The 20,803-nt window shown below is 46.7% G+C and overlaps 1 protein-coding gene across 2 annotated transcripts in view; it reads left to right on the forward strand.

Annotated features, from left to right (window-relative positions):
* Nucleotides 1–20,803, forward strand: part of MASP1 (mannan binding lectin serine peptidase 1) — a 74,117-nt gene that overhangs the window by 22,318 nt on the left and 30,996 nt on the right. The window contains exons 3-9 of one of the 2 annotated variants that reach the window (XM_034661361.1): nucleotides 5,559–5,736; nucleotides 7,563–7,694; nucleotides 9,851–10,047; nucleotides 11,505–11,652; nucleotides 12,967–13,085; nucleotides 14,054–14,132; nucleotides 20,148–20,285. In XM_034661361.1, the coding sequence (XP_034517252.1) occupies nucleotides 5,559–5,736; nucleotides 7,563–7,694; nucleotides 9,851–10,047; nucleotides 11,505–11,652; nucleotides 12,967–13,085; nucleotides 14,054–14,132; nucleotides 20,148–20,285 (991 nt within the window). Of the gene's footprint in view, nucleotides 1–5,558; nucleotides 5,737–7,562; nucleotides 7,695–9,850; nucleotides 10,048–11,504; nucleotides 11,653–12,966; nucleotides 13,086–14,053; nucleotides 14,133–16,423; nucleotides 17,685–20,147; nucleotides 20,286–20,803 lie in introns of those variants that run through there. The other variant, XM_011219191.3, reaches the window with a different exon arrangement.

Below are 20,803 nucleotides of genomic sequence, written 5' to 3' on the forward strand. Positions count from 1 at the left end.
ACACTGTCAACATTGCCTAGAGAGCTCCTTAGCGGATCCACGAGTTTACTGTGTACATTTTTCTACCTTCTACGTTGCCACGGGCAAGTTGTGTCAAACATTTCACCGCTACATGACTCAGGTCGCCTTTGCAAGCTTCCTGTAGCAGTTTGCTCACTGCTTTTTTAGCCTCCACTTGCTACCAATTCCCAAACTCAAGCCACGGGTCCTAAGTGTTACTAGAGCACTGGACTTCTGATTCCAGGAGCTGTAGCATCCAGGGTTCAGCAAGGAAGGCAGAGCCTCTGGGTGCAATGTGAGGTAATGGCTATTTTGGGTATCAGAAGTCACGTGACTGGAGGAGGCTCTGGGGCAGTGAAGGGCGGGGCTGGGCCCTTAGAGGACCACAATCACTAATTAGCGCTCCTGAAGCCCTGGCATGGGTGGAGATGTTGGCATCTGCAGGGGAATGTGAGAATTCAAGACCATCTAAGGAGCCAAAGTGGGTCTGTGAAGGGGGGCCTGTGGGGAGAGTTCTGTGAGACACTGTTGGCTCTGAGCAGCTCCCCCCTCTGTGGGTCCACTGACAAGCATCTGGCAGCAGGTCTGGGCCGTTGTTGGTCATCAGAGCCAGTAGGTGGAAAGAAGTGCAGGATGGAGAGTGGAGGGGAGTGAGGACAAGTTAGAACCTATAGGGTACGTCTGTATCTGTCTATCTCTGTATCGGATCGCAAACCCACCTTCAGACAGGAAGGCCTGTTGTGTTCTAAACTCACACAAGTGCCTCCTTTGGCCAACTTGATCCCGGAACTATACAGGAAAGGAGATTCTGGGGAATGTAGTTCCCAGATTAACTGAATTGACAGCAGGGCAATCCAGCACACCCCCTGAATATCTGACTACATTAATTCTGAAAAGCCCTTCAAAGGCCCAGAGAAGATGTCAGAGAAGCTCCCAGATACAGCTTGGGGACACTGACAAGCAAAGCCTTGAGGTATCTGGGTCTGTAGGACAGCCTTTGTTTGCCTCAAGCCTTGAAGGAGCAGGTTATTGGCTATGGAATTGGGGATGCTATAATTATGGGCCTGAAGCCACCACTCGGTAGATAATGATTTGGCCTGATTCATTTAAATTATCCGGCCTTTAAGGTTTCCCTCTATAAAATGAGAACAGGGGCACCTGGGTGGCTCAGTTGGTTAAGCATCTGCCTTCAAGTCAGGTCATGATCCCAGGGTCCTGGGATTGAGCCCCGCATCAGGCTCCCTGCTCAGTGGGGAGCCTGCTTCTCCTTTTGTGTGCCACTCCCCCTGCTTGGGATCCCTCTATCCCTCTCTGTCAAATAAATAAATAAAATCTTTTTTAAAAAGTAAAATAACATGGGAACAATCACTCCTGGACTACCTTCTCTACGCATGGTTCCTAGGACTGGTCGATAGCTGTCCATGTATATGTTCAACTGCAATGAAATGACTTTACAGACATGTGGAGAGCAGCCAAATTGGGCCAATGTGTCTGCTGCCCTGCCTTAGTTTTGCCAGGGTTTATGCTGTTTATACCAAGATGAAAATTCATAGACAACAAACTCTGGCTTCTCCTCCTTAGATCTCTCTTCCCGGCTCCCTGTCCTCAATAAAACCCCTTTCCTGTGGCAAGTGGTAGTGAGAAGGAAGGGACAGTTGAGACCCTGAATGCCTCTGGGACTTCACTATTCCCTTGGCCTAAAAGCTCTTCCTGCTACCTCCTACCCACCTCCTACTATTTCCATCTCCCTAAGTCCTATTCATCTCTCAGACCGCAGCTCAAAGAACATTCTCTTCTTCCTAAATGTTTTATGATTTCCCTCAGCTGGATGTGATTTTTTTCCCCCTTTGACCCCCTGGAGCTTCCTATCTTTCATTGCAATAACTATGCCCTGACAATTCCCTAACACATACCCATTTGAGCATTTATTTATCTCACTCTCTTACTACATTTCACATTCCCTGAGGCTGGAGACTTGCTCTTTAAGCTCATGCAACAAATGAGCAACTTTCGGCATCCTCCACATTATAGTCCAGACAGAATTTGGTATATAAATACTTTTTGAATTGAGTTGAAAGAATACAAATTGAGGGCATGCATCCATGTGTTGGCACCCTCAATAACCATGGCCTGAAAGGATATGGTTGCCATAATAAGAAATAGAAAAAATGAAGAGTCTGTGATCCCCAGCCAGATGGCTCTCTATTATGAATTTTGTGTCTTCATTTGATAAGTTACTTCCCTCCATCATGGTAGTATGATGACCCTAGAAACGGGACAGTCCAAACAGAAGCTAGGGCTCAATCTTCTGCCTGTACTCAGAGGTGAATGATTTCTGCAGAATTTTACAATTCATAGCAGGGGCTACAAATATTAACCAAGGTCAGTGAGCCCTCTGTTTGGGTTATGGTTAGAGCTGTCACTGAGCCACATCATCTCTGGGAGAGAGTCCATGTACCCAAGATAAAGCTGGAAGAGGCCCTTGAGCTAGAAAAGTTGTTTGGCAAAGTGCTTATGTCTTTTGTCATGTACTTTCTGGGTTGGTGGGTTCCTTTCTTCAGGGTCAGAAGAGTTCCAAAAGCAAAACTGGTATCAGGAAATGCTCATGGCTATTATCTCTCTACTCCTGAGCAAGCCACTGGCCCTCTTTGGACCTCAGTTTCGTCTAGAAGAAGGGGAATTGAAATAACTGTTAAAGGTCCCTCTTTCCCAGCTCTGATATTCCAAGACTTTATTCTGAACTAGAGGCTGAATTCCTAGGCTTCCCAGGCCTTCTCTTCGCTGCTCCTAAAGGTAGCGATGTCTCAGATTTTCCCACAGGCCCCAGCCAGAATAGGCATACCTGTTCATTGCAATAGCGTGGCTCTGCAGGTGATGACTGTTTATCTGCCATCATGAAAATGTCCTTCATCCTGGAAGTTACGAAAGAGTTTATTATCACAGACCTTCATTAGGTCTCCCCCTGATCCAAGTTATCTCTGGTTGGTTTCACTTGAAAGCATCCGTGCTACAGAGAGTAGCTACATGGAAAGTGTCCATGCTACGGAGACTTTGGGGACACCAAAGTACAGAAAGGAAGCTGCTGAGTCTGGAAGTATTAATGTTCAAGGCATCACTATTCATTAAGTCACCGACTTGGTATTACGTGGTTATAGGTCATGGAGAAGTTCAATTTCATCAGATTCTTCCACAGAAAGCAATCAGTGTGTTAAAACACCTGTTCACCATCTTCTAGTCAGCCTATTGAATGTGTGGGTACGATGACTTGTTAGAACACTGGTGTGTCAGATTGGAAGAGAACGTATGGCTCAGCTAGTTCAAACCCCTGTTCTACCAGGTGGATAACTGAAAGCTAGAGAGGAGGTGGCCATGTAAGAGTTTACGGTGGTCAGGAAGAGGCTCAGGACCTCTAACTGCCAGGTCTGTCTACCTTTTGTTACTCCAAAGCAGAAGTCACCAAGACAGCGCTCTTCACTTCATGCCTTTCCTAGGCCTTAACTCTAAACCTATTTAGTCTTATTTTTATTAAGTTCTAATAAAAGCAGCTTAAACGCTTTCTATTTTACAACACATTTTACTTAACAAACTGATAAAAAAGACACAAAACACTGCAAAAGGGAGACGTAAGAATTGCAAAGGCATGATAGTCTGGGATGGTCCATGCAGGGAAAGTAACAAGACACAACGCAGTATCCTCGAGAGAGTTGACATTCATGATAATGTCCTTGGATCACCAAAAAGGATTAGCATGTTTCACCTAAGAAAACAGGGATTTGTATAAAGCACTTTAAAAAGCATTACACCAAATAATAATAATAATAATGAATTACCGTCAGGTAAAGCTTCAGCTATTTGGAAAACTCAGATAACCAAAATAACAAACCAGCCATGGTGGTCGAGGAAGTGCCTGTGTGCAGATAGGTACATTCTACAGTAATAAGACTGGTATGAGTTTGCCTAGTATCTGCAGAGAAGAGAAATAAACAGCAAAGCCATGATCTCATCTTCTGTTTACACTTTAATTCCCAAAGTTAGTGATTAATTGTCCTTGTGTTTTGTTGCCAGGGCAAATTGTTTTTCTTTAAAACTCCCACTTATCTTAAATAAATAAATCATTAGTTTCAAAACAGAAGTGTCAAATGTCAAGATACTTCTGACATACTTAGCTAATGAACAAAACAATGGATGCATTAGAAGCCACTAGAGATAGGCAGAGCCTTTGAGAACTTTCCTTTAATGACTTTGAAAGACAGCAGAATCACTCTTGCCAAGAGATTTTCTCACAGCATCTTGGATAAAATGTCAACCTAGAGGTTGCAAACACAAACACAACCTTAAAAGAACCCAGTTAGTGTAAATGAAGAGTAGTTGGTAGGCCAAGTATCCATGGTCAAATAAATATACCAACCAGCTACCGTATTGTGCTTCCCAAACCAAACTCACACAAAATCAGCTTACACAACCCGTTTAGGATCTCTGCTTGGGTCCCTGAATTTACACAGGCCTCTGGCTTTTCCAAAGTAGGGGATTCTTTTAGCAAACAGGTCATTTTTGCCTCTGAGTCTTAACACAAACACAACTGTTTCAGGGAAGATTCCAGTCATTGCTGAATTATGAAGACCACCTATTAAATAGAGTTCTAATTACACAATTTCCCTGTTCAAAAGTTCTCAGTGTCTTTCCTTTACTCACAGAATGAAGTCACATAGTGTTATTATGGTATTCAAGCTCAGTCATTTTTTTAAAAGATTTTTTATTTGTTTATTCGAGAAAGCGAGCACAAGCAGCTCAGTCAATCTCAGTTCAACCTCTCCTGCAATGTACTTCTCCTCCTATAATCCCCACAGAGTCCCTGGCTGCTCACTGTTCGCAGAACAGCCTTCGCATTTATTTCTTGACAACAAACATTTGTTGGGTAACTGCTATGCGCCAGGTCCCACTCCACACACTGAAAACACATCTGCAAAGAAAAGAAAGCCTCGCTCTCCTGCAGTTTCCATTCTGATGGGATCTTTCATCACCTTCCGAATGCACTCTGCTTCTGCTCCCGCTGAAGCCCTTGTCACACTGTATAATAGCCCTGTCTGTGTTTCCATCCGTCTGAACCCTGCCTCCCCATACACAGCTCCCGAGCTTTGCTCCCTGGCAGGCACCCACTGAATGCTCAGTGAATGACCTGGAGCTCGTCTCTCTTCTTTGGAAATGCGGTCAGTTTCTGTTGCATGTGGAATCTATCTGTAGATTATCTAACTCTTTCTGAATTCTAAAATTGAGTTATTTTCAATCAATAAGCTGTTTTGTTGTCAGTAGGAATGACAGATGTCAAGCTACTTCTGCTGGACCTACACAAGTGAATGAAGTAATGACTATACAGCCACATAGACTTACCCCGTACTGTGTCTTTCCTCAAGTCCCAGAATCCCGAATCCCCTTTCTCTCGGTTTCCCAGGCTGCCTGGTCTGCTCATGGGCAGGCTCTCCCTCTTTTCTCCTGGAGACCAGCAGGGAAGCTAATTTGGGAAGCTACTCATCTTGTTCCCTCTCTCTTTAACCCCAAAGGTAGAAACGGAAGAGCAGGTGCTGGCAACCTTCTGTGGCCGGGAGACTACAGACACAGAGCAGACCCCCGGCCAGGAAGTCGTGTTCTCCCCTGGCTCCTTCATGTCAATCACTTTCCGGTCAGATTTCTCCAATGAGGAGCGATTCACAGGCTTTGATGCCCACTACATGGCTGTGGGTAAGTTGGAGAAGTGGGTGGCTCATCCCCAGGTCCCCCTTTCTCTCTAAAGACTAAAGTATCTTATGCTCTCTTCTTTACAATAAACACCTATATACTCACCATAGAGATTCTGCCATTAATGTCTTACTGCATTTGCTCTATTACATATCTACCCATCTGTCTATGCTCTATCTATCCATCAATCCATCCTTTTTGATGCATTTCAAAGTAAATTGCAGACAGCAGTACACTTTTTCCTAAATACTTCAGCATGCATATCATTTTACTGAAGTTCAATAGCTGTCCACAATTTTCTTTCTTTGAATGTAAAATTTACATTCAATGAAATGTACAAACCTTAAGCACACTTGTTGAGTTTTGAGAAATTTATCTGTATGTGACCCAAACCCCTGATAAGAGATTGAACTTTACCAGTGACCCAAAAAGATTCCCTTACATTCCTTTCCAATCGCACTCTGTTGCCATCTCTCTCAGAAGCAACAACTGTTCCAATTTTTTTCCACCATAGATCAGTTTTGCCTCTTCTTAAACTTCATATAAATGAACATACACAAAATATATTTGGGAAGTGAAGATTATTTTACTCAGCATAAAGTTTTTGAGGTTCAGTCATGAAGCAATGCATTGGTAATTTGCTCCTTTCCTGGCAAAATAATTTTCCATCATATGAATATACAATAGTCTGTTTGCCCATTCTTCCACTGATGGACACCTGTGATATACCCTCTGTGTGCGTGTGTGTGTCTCATTGAAAGAGTTTCTACGAGCCTTCTTGTACTAGTCTTTTTGTGAACATGTTTTCACTTCTATAGGGTAAATATCTAGGAGCAGAATTGTTGGCTCATAGAACAGGTGTATATTTAGTTATATAAGAAATTGCCAGGGGCGCCTGGGTGGCACAGTCGCTAGGTGTCTGCCTTTGGCTCTGGGCGTGATCCCGGCGTTCTGAGATCGAGCCCCATGTCAGGCTCTTCCGCTGGGAGCCTGCTTCTTCCTCTCCCACTCCCCATGCTTGTGTTCCCTCTCTCGCTGGCTGTCTCTCCCTCCGTCAAATAAATAAATAAAATCTTAAAAAAAAAAAAAAAGAAAGAAAGAAAGAAAGAAATTGCCAGGCATTTTCCAAAGTGTTTTTGCACCATTTTATATTCCTTCACCAATGTATGAGAGTTTGATATTGTCAATTTTTAAATTTTTTAAATTTAAAATTCTGGTGCGGTATGTAGTGGTACCTCATTATGGTTTTGATTTACATTTCTCTGGTGACGAGTGATGGCCTGCATTTTTTCACGTGCTTTTTGGCCATTCCTGTATCTGTTGGGGGAAAATGTACCACCAAATCTTTAAATTGGGTTGAGAACATACTTTTTTATGTTTACATTTCCACTGCCCAGGGATGTAGGACATGGAGAGAGGGGGGCAGCATGGACTAGAAGTGAAGAGTGGGTTCTGGAGTCAGCCTCCTGGGTAGAACTGTTGATTCCACCACTTACCATCTCTGTGACTTGGAGGAAGCTCTTTAAAGGCCCCAAGGCTCTGTTTCACATCTGTGGAATGTGGATGGTAAGAGTCCTGCTTGCTATCACCACAGCTGTTAGAGGGCAGTGGCACCACCAGGAGTCAGCTTGCCTGGCCTTGAACCTGGCTTTCTGTGATCTTGAGTAAGTAGCCTTGCTGCTCTGAGTTCCAGTTTCCTCATTTGTAAATGGAAAATATGGCTACTTCTGGGCTTTATGTGAAGCTAACACAGAGAGTGGCCCATACTACGTGCTCTGTAGATGTTGGCTGTTGTTTTCATTCTCACGCGTGGATCGGTTGCCCTGCAGATGTGGACGAGTGCACTGAGCGCGAGGACGAGGAGCTGTCCTGTGACCACTACTGCCATAACTACATCGGCGGCTATTACTGCTCCTGCCGCTTTGGCTACCTCCTCCACACAGACAACAGGACGTGCCGAGGTGGGCCCAGGGATGCCACTGTATATCACCATTTTGTGCCATGTTTCCCAATAAGATTAGGGGAGGCTCAGAGGAGGGACAGGTATGGAGTAGGAACATTAGAAATGAAGCCAGAGAGCTCTGCCTCAGGTACCACATGGACGAAGGTGCTGAAATGCCCACTGGCAGGGAAGTCCAAGTTCAGGTTCTCAAAAGACCACATTTGAGAAGCCCTAGCCTCTAGGCCTTCTTTCTTCCTCAGCAGCAGGAATTTCTGCTCTCCTACGGTAGGTAAACAGCCTGGGCAAGTTATGGGAAAACCTGGGTTTCTCGTCGCCTCTCTGAGCCATGAGCTTGGCCTCAGCCAGCAGGTCCTTTTCCTCTTCACTCCCATGGCCCTCCCAAGTTCCTCTGTGATCAAAAGAACCTTAGTCCAAAGGAAGGATGTGGGAGGAGAGAAGCAAAGAGAGACAGCAAGAAAACGCCCCATTCCTTCGATCTCTCTTCATTTTCGTGTCTAGTCAACATGCCCACCCGGCCGTTGTGTCCAGGCAGGGCAGGGATGGAGAAATGGAGAAATGGAAGGCTTCAGCCACTTTCTGTGAGGGCCTCCCTGGCTTGGGGGGGGTAATCACCACAGAAGCAAATGGTGAAATATAATAAATGCTGTAAAAGAAGTATGGGCTCAGCACAGTCCGACCTGAGTCTACATGGTGTAGCGAGCAGACGTGTCCCAGACATGGCGGCCCTTGGCAGAGATGGAAGAAGAAGGAAAAGGAGGGTGCTCCAGGCAGAGAGAACATCTTCTGCAAACATTCAGAGGCCTGGTAGAACGTGGCTTGTTTGGGGCACTGACAGCAGATTAGTATGGCTACAGGGTAGGGATCTGTGTTTTAGGAGGGTCACTTGGAAGTTGAGTGGAATCACTGGAGGAGAGCAAGGCTGGAAACAAGACTTCCTTTCCTTCCTCCTTCAAAAACTTCCCTTGCTTCTGAATAAAACCCCCATGTGACTCATCATTATAAAGCAGGCACATACAGGAGTTTTCTTTAAGAGGGCTATATTTTCCATGATTCTCAGTAGGTATGTTTACTGAGTATCTACTCCATGCTGAGTACAGTGGGGGCTAAGAATGAGCAGAGCTTCTCAATCTTTGTTTTCAGTTTCTCCTCTGCATCCAGGAGCCTATCTTCCTAATTTCCCCTACCCATGAAATTTTAATATCACAGATAAAACGACATATGTGTTCATGTACTCTATGTCCATCTGTGTATTATGCATAAAAAGAGTAACCCCTCCAAAAACAAACAAACCATTTTAGCCCCCAGGGGGCAATGTCACCCCCAGAACATGCTCAGGGTAGGAAATGAAAAGCGATGAGGATTCAAGAGGCCTCCCCTAACCATGCTCCGCAGCTCTCAGCTGTAGGACTTCGGGTTAGCCAAGACCCTCTCCGAGCCAGTTTGCTCACTTGCAAATGAGCACGATTAACAGGGGCTTAGAAAGGATTGACATTCCAGATCTAGGATGTGTCAGCCCAAGGAGAAAGGTTCGGTGGCAAATGAAGGGCCTTTGCAGGACTAAGCCATGGCCAGGATCCCAGGACACTGGGTCCTTGGTTGCAGCTAGAGTGGGAAACAAAGCAGAATCCCTGAGATCAGGGAACTTACCATCTAGTGGGGCAAGAAAATCCACCAGCAAACATATTGCATAATGTCAGGTAGTTGTCAGCAGTATGAGGAGAAACAGCAAGGTCAGGGGCCAGAGGGTGAGAGTGTGTGTGAGGGTCCTGTGTTGGATGAGGGATCGGAAAGACTTTGAACAGAGAATGGAGCTCTGGGCTGAGAGGAGAACAAGATAAAGGAGGTCCAGATGTTTCTCCCTTCCAATCCATCTCAAAACCTTTCCATCTCAGACCTCTCCCGCACCCTCACCGATACCAGAGAATCTGATGAGAAGGCTTATCACGCTTACTGCATTTGAGTCTTGACTCTGACAACTACTAGGTGTGTGACGTTGAATAAATCGCTTCTACCCATCAGTAAAATGGGGGATAGTGATGTCTTCCCTCATTGCCTCTCAGGACCAGTGCGAAAAATTGTACAGTAACAGATAAGAGAGGGGTTGCTGTGGCCATGGTTGTGGTGTGCCACTTTGCTCTGGTATGTTTCCCACAGTGGAGTGCAGTGACAACCTCTTTACCCAGAGGACCGGCGTGATCACCAGCCCCGACTTCCCCAACCCTTATCCTAAGAGCTCAGAATGTTTCTACACCATAGAGCTAGAGGAGGGTTTCATGGTCAGCCTGCAGTTCGAGGACATTTTCGACATTGAGGATCATCCTGAGGTGTCCTGCCCTTATGACTACATCAAGGTAAGCCGATAATGGACGTTTGCCCTGGGGATGCTGGGAAATCTTGGCTGATTTGGGAAAATTGCTATTCTTGGCCTCTACCTTCTCCCAGGATAGGGGACAAAGCTGCTTGCTTCCCAAAAGGTAGGTACTTAAAATAGCATCCACCAGCTTAATCAGATCCAGCCTAGGGATCTTCCCGGATTGAACGCTAGCTCCTTGGTCGCCTCTTAAATCCCTTTGCCATGTGACATGACATCATCATGAAGTAACACCAGAGGTGAAGGTCATGGGGACCATCTTAGAATTCTGCCCACCACACCCAGTATCCCAGGAGCTATGCTGTGAGCCTTCTCCAGACACTTAACCTCATGGGGCTTCACTTTTTCCCCCATCCACAATAAGGCCGACAAGATGAAGATGTCACCAGATGACGGTTCAGGAGTCCTGTTCCTTGGAGATGGAAAGGAAAAAAGTTAGAGGCACAGAAGGGGCCTGGGCCTGGGAGTCAGGAAATCCAGATCAGCTAATAGCGCCTGCTCCCTTCTCTCCATCCCCACTGACTCCATCCCAGGCCAAGCCCCATTATCTCCACGGCAAAGCTTCCAGCTGGTTCTCTTGCTTCCATCCTTGTCCTACATAGTCTGCTCTCCATGGTGTCAAGGTTGATCTTTATAAAAGCCAGATTAAATCAGGATTGCTCTTGGAAGTAAGCATAAATTCCTCAACACAATGTGGTGCTTGCCTTGCCGGCCTTTCCTACCTCATGCTGTGGCACTCCCTCTGTTTCAGCCACTCTGGCTTCCTTCCTGTTCTTAGTACTTGCTGGACCCTTTCCCACCTTTGACCTTGACCTTGACATATGCTGTTTTCTCTGCCTGGAAAGTATTCTCCCCTTTTCCTTATGTCTCAAATCCAATGTCGTCTCCTCAAAGAAGTCTTCCCTGACCACCTATTTAAAGTTTTATCTATTAACAAATAAATAAAGTTTAATCTGTTATATAAATAATGAGTTAGATAGGTTACACAGATTTTACTACATAAATTATAAATATATAGAATGTATTTATACTTTATGTATATATCGTCGTGATTACTTTTTATAATTCTTGCCACAGCATGTATTGTCAGTCCCACCCGCCTGCATCCCTGCCATCCTCGACTAGACCACAGGTTCTTTGAGAGCAGAGGTCCTTCCTATCCTATGCGTCTGGACAGGGCTCTGTCCCTATCTGAGCCATAGTATTGGCTCATCTGTGAGCAGAGGGTATTAGCCTGACTCATTCACTTCCGAGGCTGTTGTAATCTGTAAATGAGAGAGTGGAGATGGAACTTTTTGCTGAATGCTAATGCCCACTAAAAACATGAGTTAATACTATGGAGGCTTCCAGAAAACCAGGGTGAAATATAGAGATGGTCCCAGCAGTGGCCACCACTGTTCAGATGTGACCCCTTTTTCTCTATCTTGCCTCTCACAGATTAAAGCTGGTCCAAAAGTTTTGGGGCCCTTCTGTGGGGAGAGAGCCCCAGAACCCATCAATACCCAGAGCCACAGCGTCCAGATTCTGTTCCGCAGCGACAACTCAGGGGAGAACCGGGGCTGGCGGCTCTCGTACAGGGCAACAGGTAACATGGCCTCCGTCTCCGCGGGTCATGCTTGGTCACTGTGCTCAGCCCTCGTGGGGCAGTGGCTGAGGGATGAGGGGTACAGGCCTGGGACTGTTCTGGGGATGTGGCAGGACCCTCAGCTCTACTACAGAGGAGTGTAGAACCAGATACATGCTCTCTCCTGACTCAGTTTCCCATCCATAAAATGGGGGCAAGGGCAGCAATAATGGTGGATTTAGACTAGACAGAGTTTTCAAACTTACTACACTTCAGAATCACATAAGGAGATTCAAAAAACAACAACAAACAAGCAAACAAACAAAATCCCACCTTATTTCCTGAACTCTACTCTTGCACGCTGTTTCATTGGGCCTAGAGAGAACCCTCCCAGCTCAGCCCCCTCCAATCTGGGGCAGGAATTTGAGTGTAGGCCCGTAGCTCAAAATGTTTCATCATGGCAGTTTGACTCCTGTGGCCCCAGACTGGCAGCACCCACAGGCATCATTGCCCAGTACCCCAAGGCAGCCGGTCCTGGCCCAAACCCTGATAGAGCCATTTGCCCCAAGGGTCTGCAGTAAGCCGAGGAAGAAGAGGGTTCTGGGTGTGGCTAATCTAGCTGTTAGATCTGATATCCTGGCATTGCCTGCATTATCACATCGGTGTCTAGTTCTAGGGAGGGGAATGAAGAGGATATTAACAGGGAGTTTGTCCAGGAAAAAATGTCAGGGATAGACTCAGACCTGGGAATCCTGTCCAACGTAGCCTTTGGAAGGGAGAGCTCAGAGGCACATGGTCACAGTCTCTCTAACACTTTGAAGAATGGTCATGGGGAGAAAGAGTGGTAAGAGTCATCCTGAGCAGCCCAAGAGGACGAACTCTGCCCCATGAAAGGAAGTTACAAGGATATAGATTTTAGTGGAATAGAAAATACTGTCCCTTTGATCAGAGGAGTCCAGTAAGAAAGGCACAGGTTTGGGGGGTATTGAACCCCCTGTCACTATAGGAATGCAAATACATGTTTGATATCTACTATGGAAGATGTTGTAAAGACAAGGGCTGCATTCAATGACATTTAATATACTGCTCAACCCTGAGTCATGATGAAATCATTCGGCCAACCACCTCATTTTACAGATGAGGAACTAGAGGTCCAAGTAGAAAAGTCACCTGCTCAAGGTTCCAGAATAAGTCTTCAGGGCCTAGACGGTGCAGTCCCCCAACACCCAGTTCTGTGGGTTTCCCCTGCACCACACTTTGCACCCCAGGGGCTGGCAATCTGCTGCTGACTTTTCCTTGTTTTCTTGCCCACCGTCCTTTCATCGCTCCCACCAGGGAACGAGTGCCCGGAGCCAGAGCCTCCTGTCCACGGGAAAATTGAGCCCCAGCAAACCACGTATTCCTTCAAAGACCAGGTGCTCATCAGCTGTGACACAGGCTACAAAGTGCTGAAGGTACAGTGTCCTGCTGGGGGAGGAAGAGCCACCGGGCCAGAGAAATGCTCCAGTGCCTCCCAAGGCAGATGGGCTTCCAGAGCTTATCATGGTCCCACCACAGTATTCGCTAACTTCCCCATAAACCTCCAACGTGCTCCAGAAATTCCAGTCCTATGAAAATCCAGAGCGTTCATCCCAGATTTTCAAATGGCACAGAAGTCTTCTATCAGAGCTTGGGCTGATTTGAATTTCAAAAACAAATCAAGATCCGTTCAGCCCTACAATCAGGACAAACAGCTTTAAGAAAGTTCATCAATCAGCCTTACTGGAGGGGACTGGGACAGGACATGGAAATATTAGAAGTGGCAGACAGACATTGCTCGCTCTCCTAGGAGTCACCTGGCTAATTTAAAAATAATACAAAATCACCTCCCAGGCCCCTCACTTGGGAAGAATTAAAGCAGGATCTCTGGGGCAGGGTTGGTGATTGGTTTTTGTGTTATGTTACCCACGTGTGTCCAGTGTGAGCCACGCTAGAGGAATGCTCAAGGAATGGGTCTCCACATGGGGTCCCCACCACAGCATCACATCACTTATTAGAAATGCAAACTGTGCTGTCCACGCCAGGCCCTCTGAGTCAGAAATTCTGGGGGTGGGGCCCAGCAGTCTGCAAAAGATACTGATGCCTACTCATGTTTGAGAGTCACTGCTCTAGAACGGGAGGCAGGGGTACAGGTTTCCCCCTCTCAGACAGTTTTCCAAGCCCTTTCTCCCACGCAGTCCTTGCCCCTCTCCAGAGTAGGAACGGGGACCATGAATTCAGCATCTCTCTTTTCCCTATTGTCAAGCTCGCCTTTGGAGGCCCGCGGTTGGAAAATCTCAGTCAAGGACAGCAGGGTTTGGAATTTGAGCTGGTTATACTGGGAAACAACCACCAAGCCCACCCCTCCTCCTTCCTGACACATCTTCTTCATGTTTCTTCCTAGGATAATGTGGAGATGGATACTTTCCAGATCGAGTGTCTGAAGGATGGGACATGGAGTAACAGGATTCCCACCTGTAAAAGTAAGAAAACAAAATTGGTCTATGATAAGGATAATGAGCTCCCCAGCGCTGGTGGGTTCCAACCAGAGACCACACAAGGGTGAAAACCTGGCAGGTGCACTCAAAGAGGGGTAGGGACAGGAATTCAGCAAACACATGAGGGTTGGACCAAAAGGCTATTAATGTTTCTTTTGGCAATAAGACATTAGGATTCCAAAAGAATCTTCTTGTTGGTCCCAGGTTACTTCCTAAATACTAATTTCACTTTTACCTACAGACAGGTTGCCAGACTTGCTAAAGGAGTAGCTTGTCCCCAGGTTTGAAACTAGTTCTGACAATTGCTAATTCAGGAAACTATTTCAGCACCAGTGCCCAGAGCTCAATGACCTTGACAGTCTCCATGTGGCCATCAGCCATACCCACTAAGGTTTCTGGAACATCTTGTGATTTAGGGCCTGTCAGAAAAGGCTGTGAGGTCAGCACAGTAGGCTTGTGTGAAGCAGGGGACACAGCTCCACACTGGCTCTTGAGACCCAGAGTTCTTGCATCGGCTCTGCCCCAACCCACCCTGCAACCACGGACAAGATCCTTCACCTCAAATGTAAAATAGAAAGTTGAACTAGCTTTACTACTCCAGAATATATTAAGGTGTTTCTCAAATAATGTAGTCCATATAAATCACTTAGTGAGCATTGTAAAAATATAGATTACCAGTCACCACCCTGTCTCCCTATCCAGGTAGTTCTAGTACCTTGTAAAGTTACTAGACTTGTAAAGACCACAGTTTCAGGAAACTCATTATGGCAGCAGTGAGGAAGGGAGGTGTGGTGATGGGAAGGGAAGGAAGAGAAGGAGCTTTAGGTTGGAGAGGTGAGAAGTCAAGAGTTAGGGTTGGTCCCACCTGGCCCCATTTCATGACTGCATATAAACTGTAGGGTAGTGTCCTAGTTCCTTCTAAATGGCTCAAATTCCATTGGCAGGCAGATTCACTCCCACAGCCCCAGGGGGACACTGTCAGGGTGAACTCTCTTGAGGCAAATCCCAGGCAGAATTTTGGAGAATATTTCTTGCTTTTTAATTTTTCTTTTTTAACATGATGATGTGGCTGGAGTCAGAGCCCAGTGTGGGAAAGGGGCGCATCTTCTGGCTTCATCTTATGGATGCCAATAGGGGATTCATATAGAAAAGACAAGGTCCAGAAATGGAGGAACTCAGATGCCAGGAGACACACCCGTCACCTCTTCTGACACGTGGCCCACATGTAGTGCTGTGACTGAGTTCCCTGCATTCTTAATCCTTCAAAGGACCAATTGAGTTAATGTACATAATATATCTGTGGACAAACCAGGAATAAGTGAAAGCCCTATAAAAGCTTCTTTCTTGCCTCCTTCCTACCCACCCACACCAAACCTCCTCACTAGTCAGAGGTTTGGTTTCTTTCACTCATGCTTTTGGAAGGTAGAAAAGTTCAGTAATAATTTTTTCCCCTAATAAAGCATGCACACTTTTTTTTATTGTAACAGAAGTGCTGATAAGTGTTACACACTACTGTATTTGATGGTACCATTTTATGTGACTTATGTTGGTATACAAAAGAATGCCTGTCATTTTGTACTAAAGAAAAGAGGAATTTTTTTTTTCTCCTGAATATGACCTGGTTCTCCCAGGATAGTCCGGATTAGGATTATTAGAACCTCCATGCAGACATTCCTGGCGTCTCTGCTTATTCACTGTGAGGGTTTTTATGAAGCATCTGTCTGCCCCAGGCATGTGCTGGGTCCTAAAACAGATGCAAAGATGAGCAAGACTGAGAAATATCAAGTCCCTGGGTATTGTGGGGAAAGAGGTGGGGAATAGACAGGAAGTGTGCATGTGGAGTGAAGTCACTTGCACTGGAACAGGAAGTGGAAATTATGGGCTGTTGTCCCAACCCTGCCTCCACCTTGCCATGGTGACCCAAGACAAGTCCCACTCCACCCTGAATGCCATATGCCAAATGAAGGTTTGGACCAGATGAATACAAAGCTCGCTCCAGGGGCAGAATGCTGTCATCCTCATGAGCCAGGGCTTATGACTGTGCAAATTCTCAGAATGGTACAAATTCTACAATCCCAAGCTGTCACCCACACTGGCTGTACATCAACTGCATTCTTAATCAGCCCAGTGGAGTGATTTCTGTATTTCCTGCATGCACTGTTTCTGCTTTGCTTGCTAATTTTTCTCTTTCTCTTCTTTTTCTCTCTCTCTCTTCCTCTCTCTGCTTCTTTCCTCTGCACCTCCTGACCCTTCTTTGATCTTCACCCTGGTGGCAGAAACCGAAATGGATGAGGAGAACGAACTCGGGTCAGAGCAAGAGACAGAGTGAATGACGGGAGCCCACAGAGTGCAGACGTCCAGAAATGGACCACTCACAAGACCCCTCCCCACCCTGCCAACACTCCATTTCCAATTTCTGTGCGGATTAGTATGGATGCTGAACCAGGCAACACAGTCAAGCAGTTGAAACTCCTGCATAAAGGAGAACATTCTCCACTGGAGGGCTCACCCATCATTCAATCAGTACTCTGGAAAATAATGAAAAGACCAGGGAGATTTTTTTTTTAGCACCTCCAAGTGGACGGTACTCTTCTCAAAGGACAAATGACTTTGGTCCTAGAGACCCAAGATTTCATACACAACCACATGGCCCTAGGCTGACCAGGTCAAAGTGGGTCTTGGTTCCTAATCCACTCCACACTTGAAGTTAAAATGGGCCAGAAGGCCTGTGGCTTGATGACTTTAATATCTTTATCTGTTGCTACTTTCTAACAACCATGAGTAGGTGAAACTAACAATAACTCATAGAGCATGGGTTTTTTAGGAAATCTCGACGTAGCCTCATCCACAAAAGTTTCTATGCCACCTGCGCCCAACACGGGGCCAAAAGTGCATTATCAGAGGTCCTCTCCTCTGGGCTGGAGCTTACAGATCCTGCATTTCTGAAAACTCCTTGATTAAAGCTTCAAAAGATAGGTATCACACTCACAAGCAGCAGTCCTCAGCTTTGGTGTCATGGGACATCACTGGGTCGCATGATACAGGGCTCCGTAGCAGCAGCAGGAATCTCTGCTTTAGCCTGAACAAACCCAGAATAGACATATCAGAGAAGCCCTGCATTACGCTGTGACTGCTCAGTCTTTGGGGTGATGGAATGGGCTTTTGATGCGGGCAGAACCCTGCAAGGGTGGACAGCAGCAGGTGCATAGATCGTGGTGCCAGCCTAGGGCAGGGGTGCCCCTGAAAGCAGAGATGAGGTGGGCAGTAGAGAGGAGCATTCAGTTCAAGCAATATGTTTAAGCCCCCAAAGTGTCACAGATATTGCACTCAGTGAGATAGAGGGAATCCTAACTGAGCCGGAAGATTTGATATGGGCCCCAATAAAGGCAATACCAGGCAACATAAGATAAATGCATCAGAGAGATGAACAGAGGCCTCTGTGAGGAGAAAGGAGGAGGCAGCTGTATCTAATTAGAAGACTGAGAAAAAACTTTCAAGAAGAAGCAGTGTTTGACCAAGGCCTCAAGGGCGGCTAGAGCATGGGACCCCAGGGGTTCCCATGTGGGGAAAGTAGGTGAGGGAGCAGCACAGTGAGAGGTCTGGGATGCTGGAGCTCAGAGGCACCAAGGGCGGGGACAAAGAGGCCCTAGGGTAAGGGGCCGTCCCTGAGGCTGGAGGGCCGGGGGAGCCCATGGTGCATCATTCTCCAGGAAGCCCCGGATGGTGGCAGAGCACACTCAGGACGGCGGGTCAAGGAAGATGTGTCTGAAGGAAAATGTCAGCCAGAGGTGACAGCAGAAACAGAGTGTGGGGTGTTTGATGAGGGAATGATGAGAAGGGGAGGCCAAGGGAATGGAAAACAGAAGGCCATTTTGATTCCAGGATGTGGAAGTGGCCAGAGGGAGTGTTAGGGAAAGGGTGAAACCCTTCCTAAAGCAAGGAAGCTAGACCAGCTGAGGAAGTGGGCTCTGGGTGTAGCATCTTTGATTGTGTCAGGGCTCAAGGCCCCTCAGGAAGGGAAGTCAGAGGGACATGGCTGTTCACCTGCCACTGTAGACTTGGGAGTACAAGCATACCACCCCACTCACCATACCCAAGCTGAAGCAACCCTCTCTCTTGGTATAGGGCCAGCAAAGTTACTTCTCTGGAGTGATAGGAAAGCAGGCGGCCCTCTACTCAGGAAATATCTCCGCACCTTTGCTGACCAAGTAAAAGGCTCTCAATAGCCTGACCAGCTAGCCATGTCCAAGGCCAACCCTGCAATTCCCCTACCCACCCACCCCCTCACCCCCTGGGAACTAGGTATTAGGTTGAGAGAACACTTCAGGCAAAATAAACTGCTAGACCAAAGTTAAGAGAGACAAGAGTAACACCAAGATCCAGGCACCCGTCAACGGCATTTCCTAAAAAAGGAAGAAAAATCTGCTTTGAGATTCCGCAGGAAAATACATTTAAAACTGTGTTATGGCTTTGAATAATAGATATTATTGCCTCTTGTGATCCAGGGCTGACCCTCACTCACACACAGTGGAAGAGGGTCTCCACTTTGGGGTGATCAAAACGAATGGGAATGATTTGTCCAAGGGGATTAGAGGTCAAGACAAAACCTTAACCAGCCCTCTTGGCTTTTGCCTCTCTGCTTTTACTCTCAGCCTTCCCCCTTCTCCTCCACAACGCAGCGCCTTGATGTCATCTCTGTTTTAGATTACGTTACTCATTAGTCATCAAAATGATGAGTTTAGAGTTCTAAGCTTAAAAACAATAATTTCTGGGTAGCATCTCAGGGGCAAATTGCCCTCTCTCTGTTTCCCAAGGAGGGAGGACACTGGAAATTCTGCTCTTTGGAATGCTGTCCTCTGAAATTATCAGGAGATTCCTAGCTGATGTCCATCATTACCCAGTTAATATTGATTTTAAGCCATTTTAAAAAAGTAGAAAACAGATCCTTAAGAACTGTCAGTTGGTTTTCTTAAAAGAGCACTGAGTTTAAAGTCAGGTCTAGTTTTCTGATTGTAATTCGCTGTGTGACCTTAGGCCAGTCAAGTCTCCTCTCTGGGTTCATCTGTAAAGTTAAAATGATATACTGGATTGTCTGCCTTTGGGTTCCTTATCAACGACAAAGTTCCATGATTCTTCTATGATTCTTTAATTCTGGCATAGGCTGTTAGAGCTAAGATGAAGATTTCCTTAGAAATGAGCACCACCCCCTAAAGGAAACTCTGGAAGAGGCCCTGACAAATTGGGGCCTCAGCCCATAACTTGGCTTCGGAGAGACTCATGCTGGACTCTGTGCTGGCAACTCCCCTAAGACCACCTCGGAGGAGCAGGCATCCTACAGCCAGGCCCAACATAGAGCCTCCAGCAACTGGAGAAGAGAAGCAGATGAACAATGAAAATTTAGTCTACTCCGGGCCCCACCTCCCGCCTTCTGTGACCAAGCAAGATGCCTACGAAGAGCCAGCAGGCTGGGGTCCTGTACCCATGCAGAAGCTGCTTTCTTTCTGTTTGATTTTCGGTTTTTTGTGCCAAGCACCAATGTGAGCCCATTAACTGCTCTTACTCAGCATGTGGTTGGTCAGGAAGAACTGAAGATTCTCCAGTGCCTGTCAGCCAGAGTTTTTTCGCTGAGCAAGAGGCTTCGTGCATGGGCAGGAGAGACTAAGAGGATTGCACAATAGAACTGGAAGTCCAAGGAAAGGACTATGTGGGGAAAAGTCTAGGGTCTGCTTAAGTCTCAGTAGTCCTGCCCCTGCCCTGGAGTTGACACCAGGCCAGGTGACTTGGCCACATGGTAGTGCCACAGCAGATGGGAGAGACCCCAAAAGCAGTACGACCCATGGCTGCACAGGCACTGCACCATTCTCATAGACTATAGCACTGCTTTTGCTCTCTGCAGGTATGTGCAGTACACAACCTGCACATCTGTATGAGACAGACCCACCATATGGTCCCAAGAAGAAGAGTAAAGGTTAATTAAGGGGTGTTACTCTCTTTTCTCAGTTGCAGACTGTGGAGCCCCAGCAGAGCTGAAACATGGGCTGATCACCTTCTCCACCAGGAACAACCTTACCACATATAAATCTGAGATCCAATACTCCTGCCAGCAGCCCTACTATAAAATGCTTCACAATATCACAGGTGAGCCGTCCGTGCTAAACCAGCCCACTCCCACCTCACACCATTTGGGTCTCAGGGTTGGACTGGGGGCTGCAGCAGCCAGACCACTAGCTGAAGTTTGGGAGAAATTGGGAGGAGAAACATTCGGGGGCATGCCTCACCTCTCCCTGCCTCAGGCTGACGTCCCAGGGGTTAGGCCACATGGCACGCCAGCACCCTCACATGCACACCTAGAGACCCTGGCAGAGAAGAAACCCTCAGAGAGATGGCAAAGCCCATCAGTTCTGCCTCTGCCACAGACTGGTACTAAGAAAATTCTTCCAATTTCTCTAAGCTTCCAAGTCCTCACTTTTCAAAAGGGAACAGCGGTATAATTCAGAGCTAATGTAAGACCCGGATGAGATGGTGGACACCAGTGTGGTTTCTTAAAGAGTTTATTAAGTGGGGAAAGGAGGGAAGGCAAGTGTGCCACAGAGAACTGTGGGGGTCCAGCGCCTGAGGAGGAGGAAGTGCCTGCAGGGGGCGGGGCCAGGCAGGGG

The sequence above is a fragment of the Ailuropoda melanoleuca genome, chromosome 1, assembly GCF_002007445.2.
Source record: "Ailuropoda melanoleuca isolate Jingjing chromosome 1, ASM200744v2, whole genome shotgun sequence".
Lineage (NCBI taxonomy): Eukaryota > Metazoa > Chordata > Mammalia > Carnivora > Ursidae > Ailuropoda > Ailuropoda melanoleuca.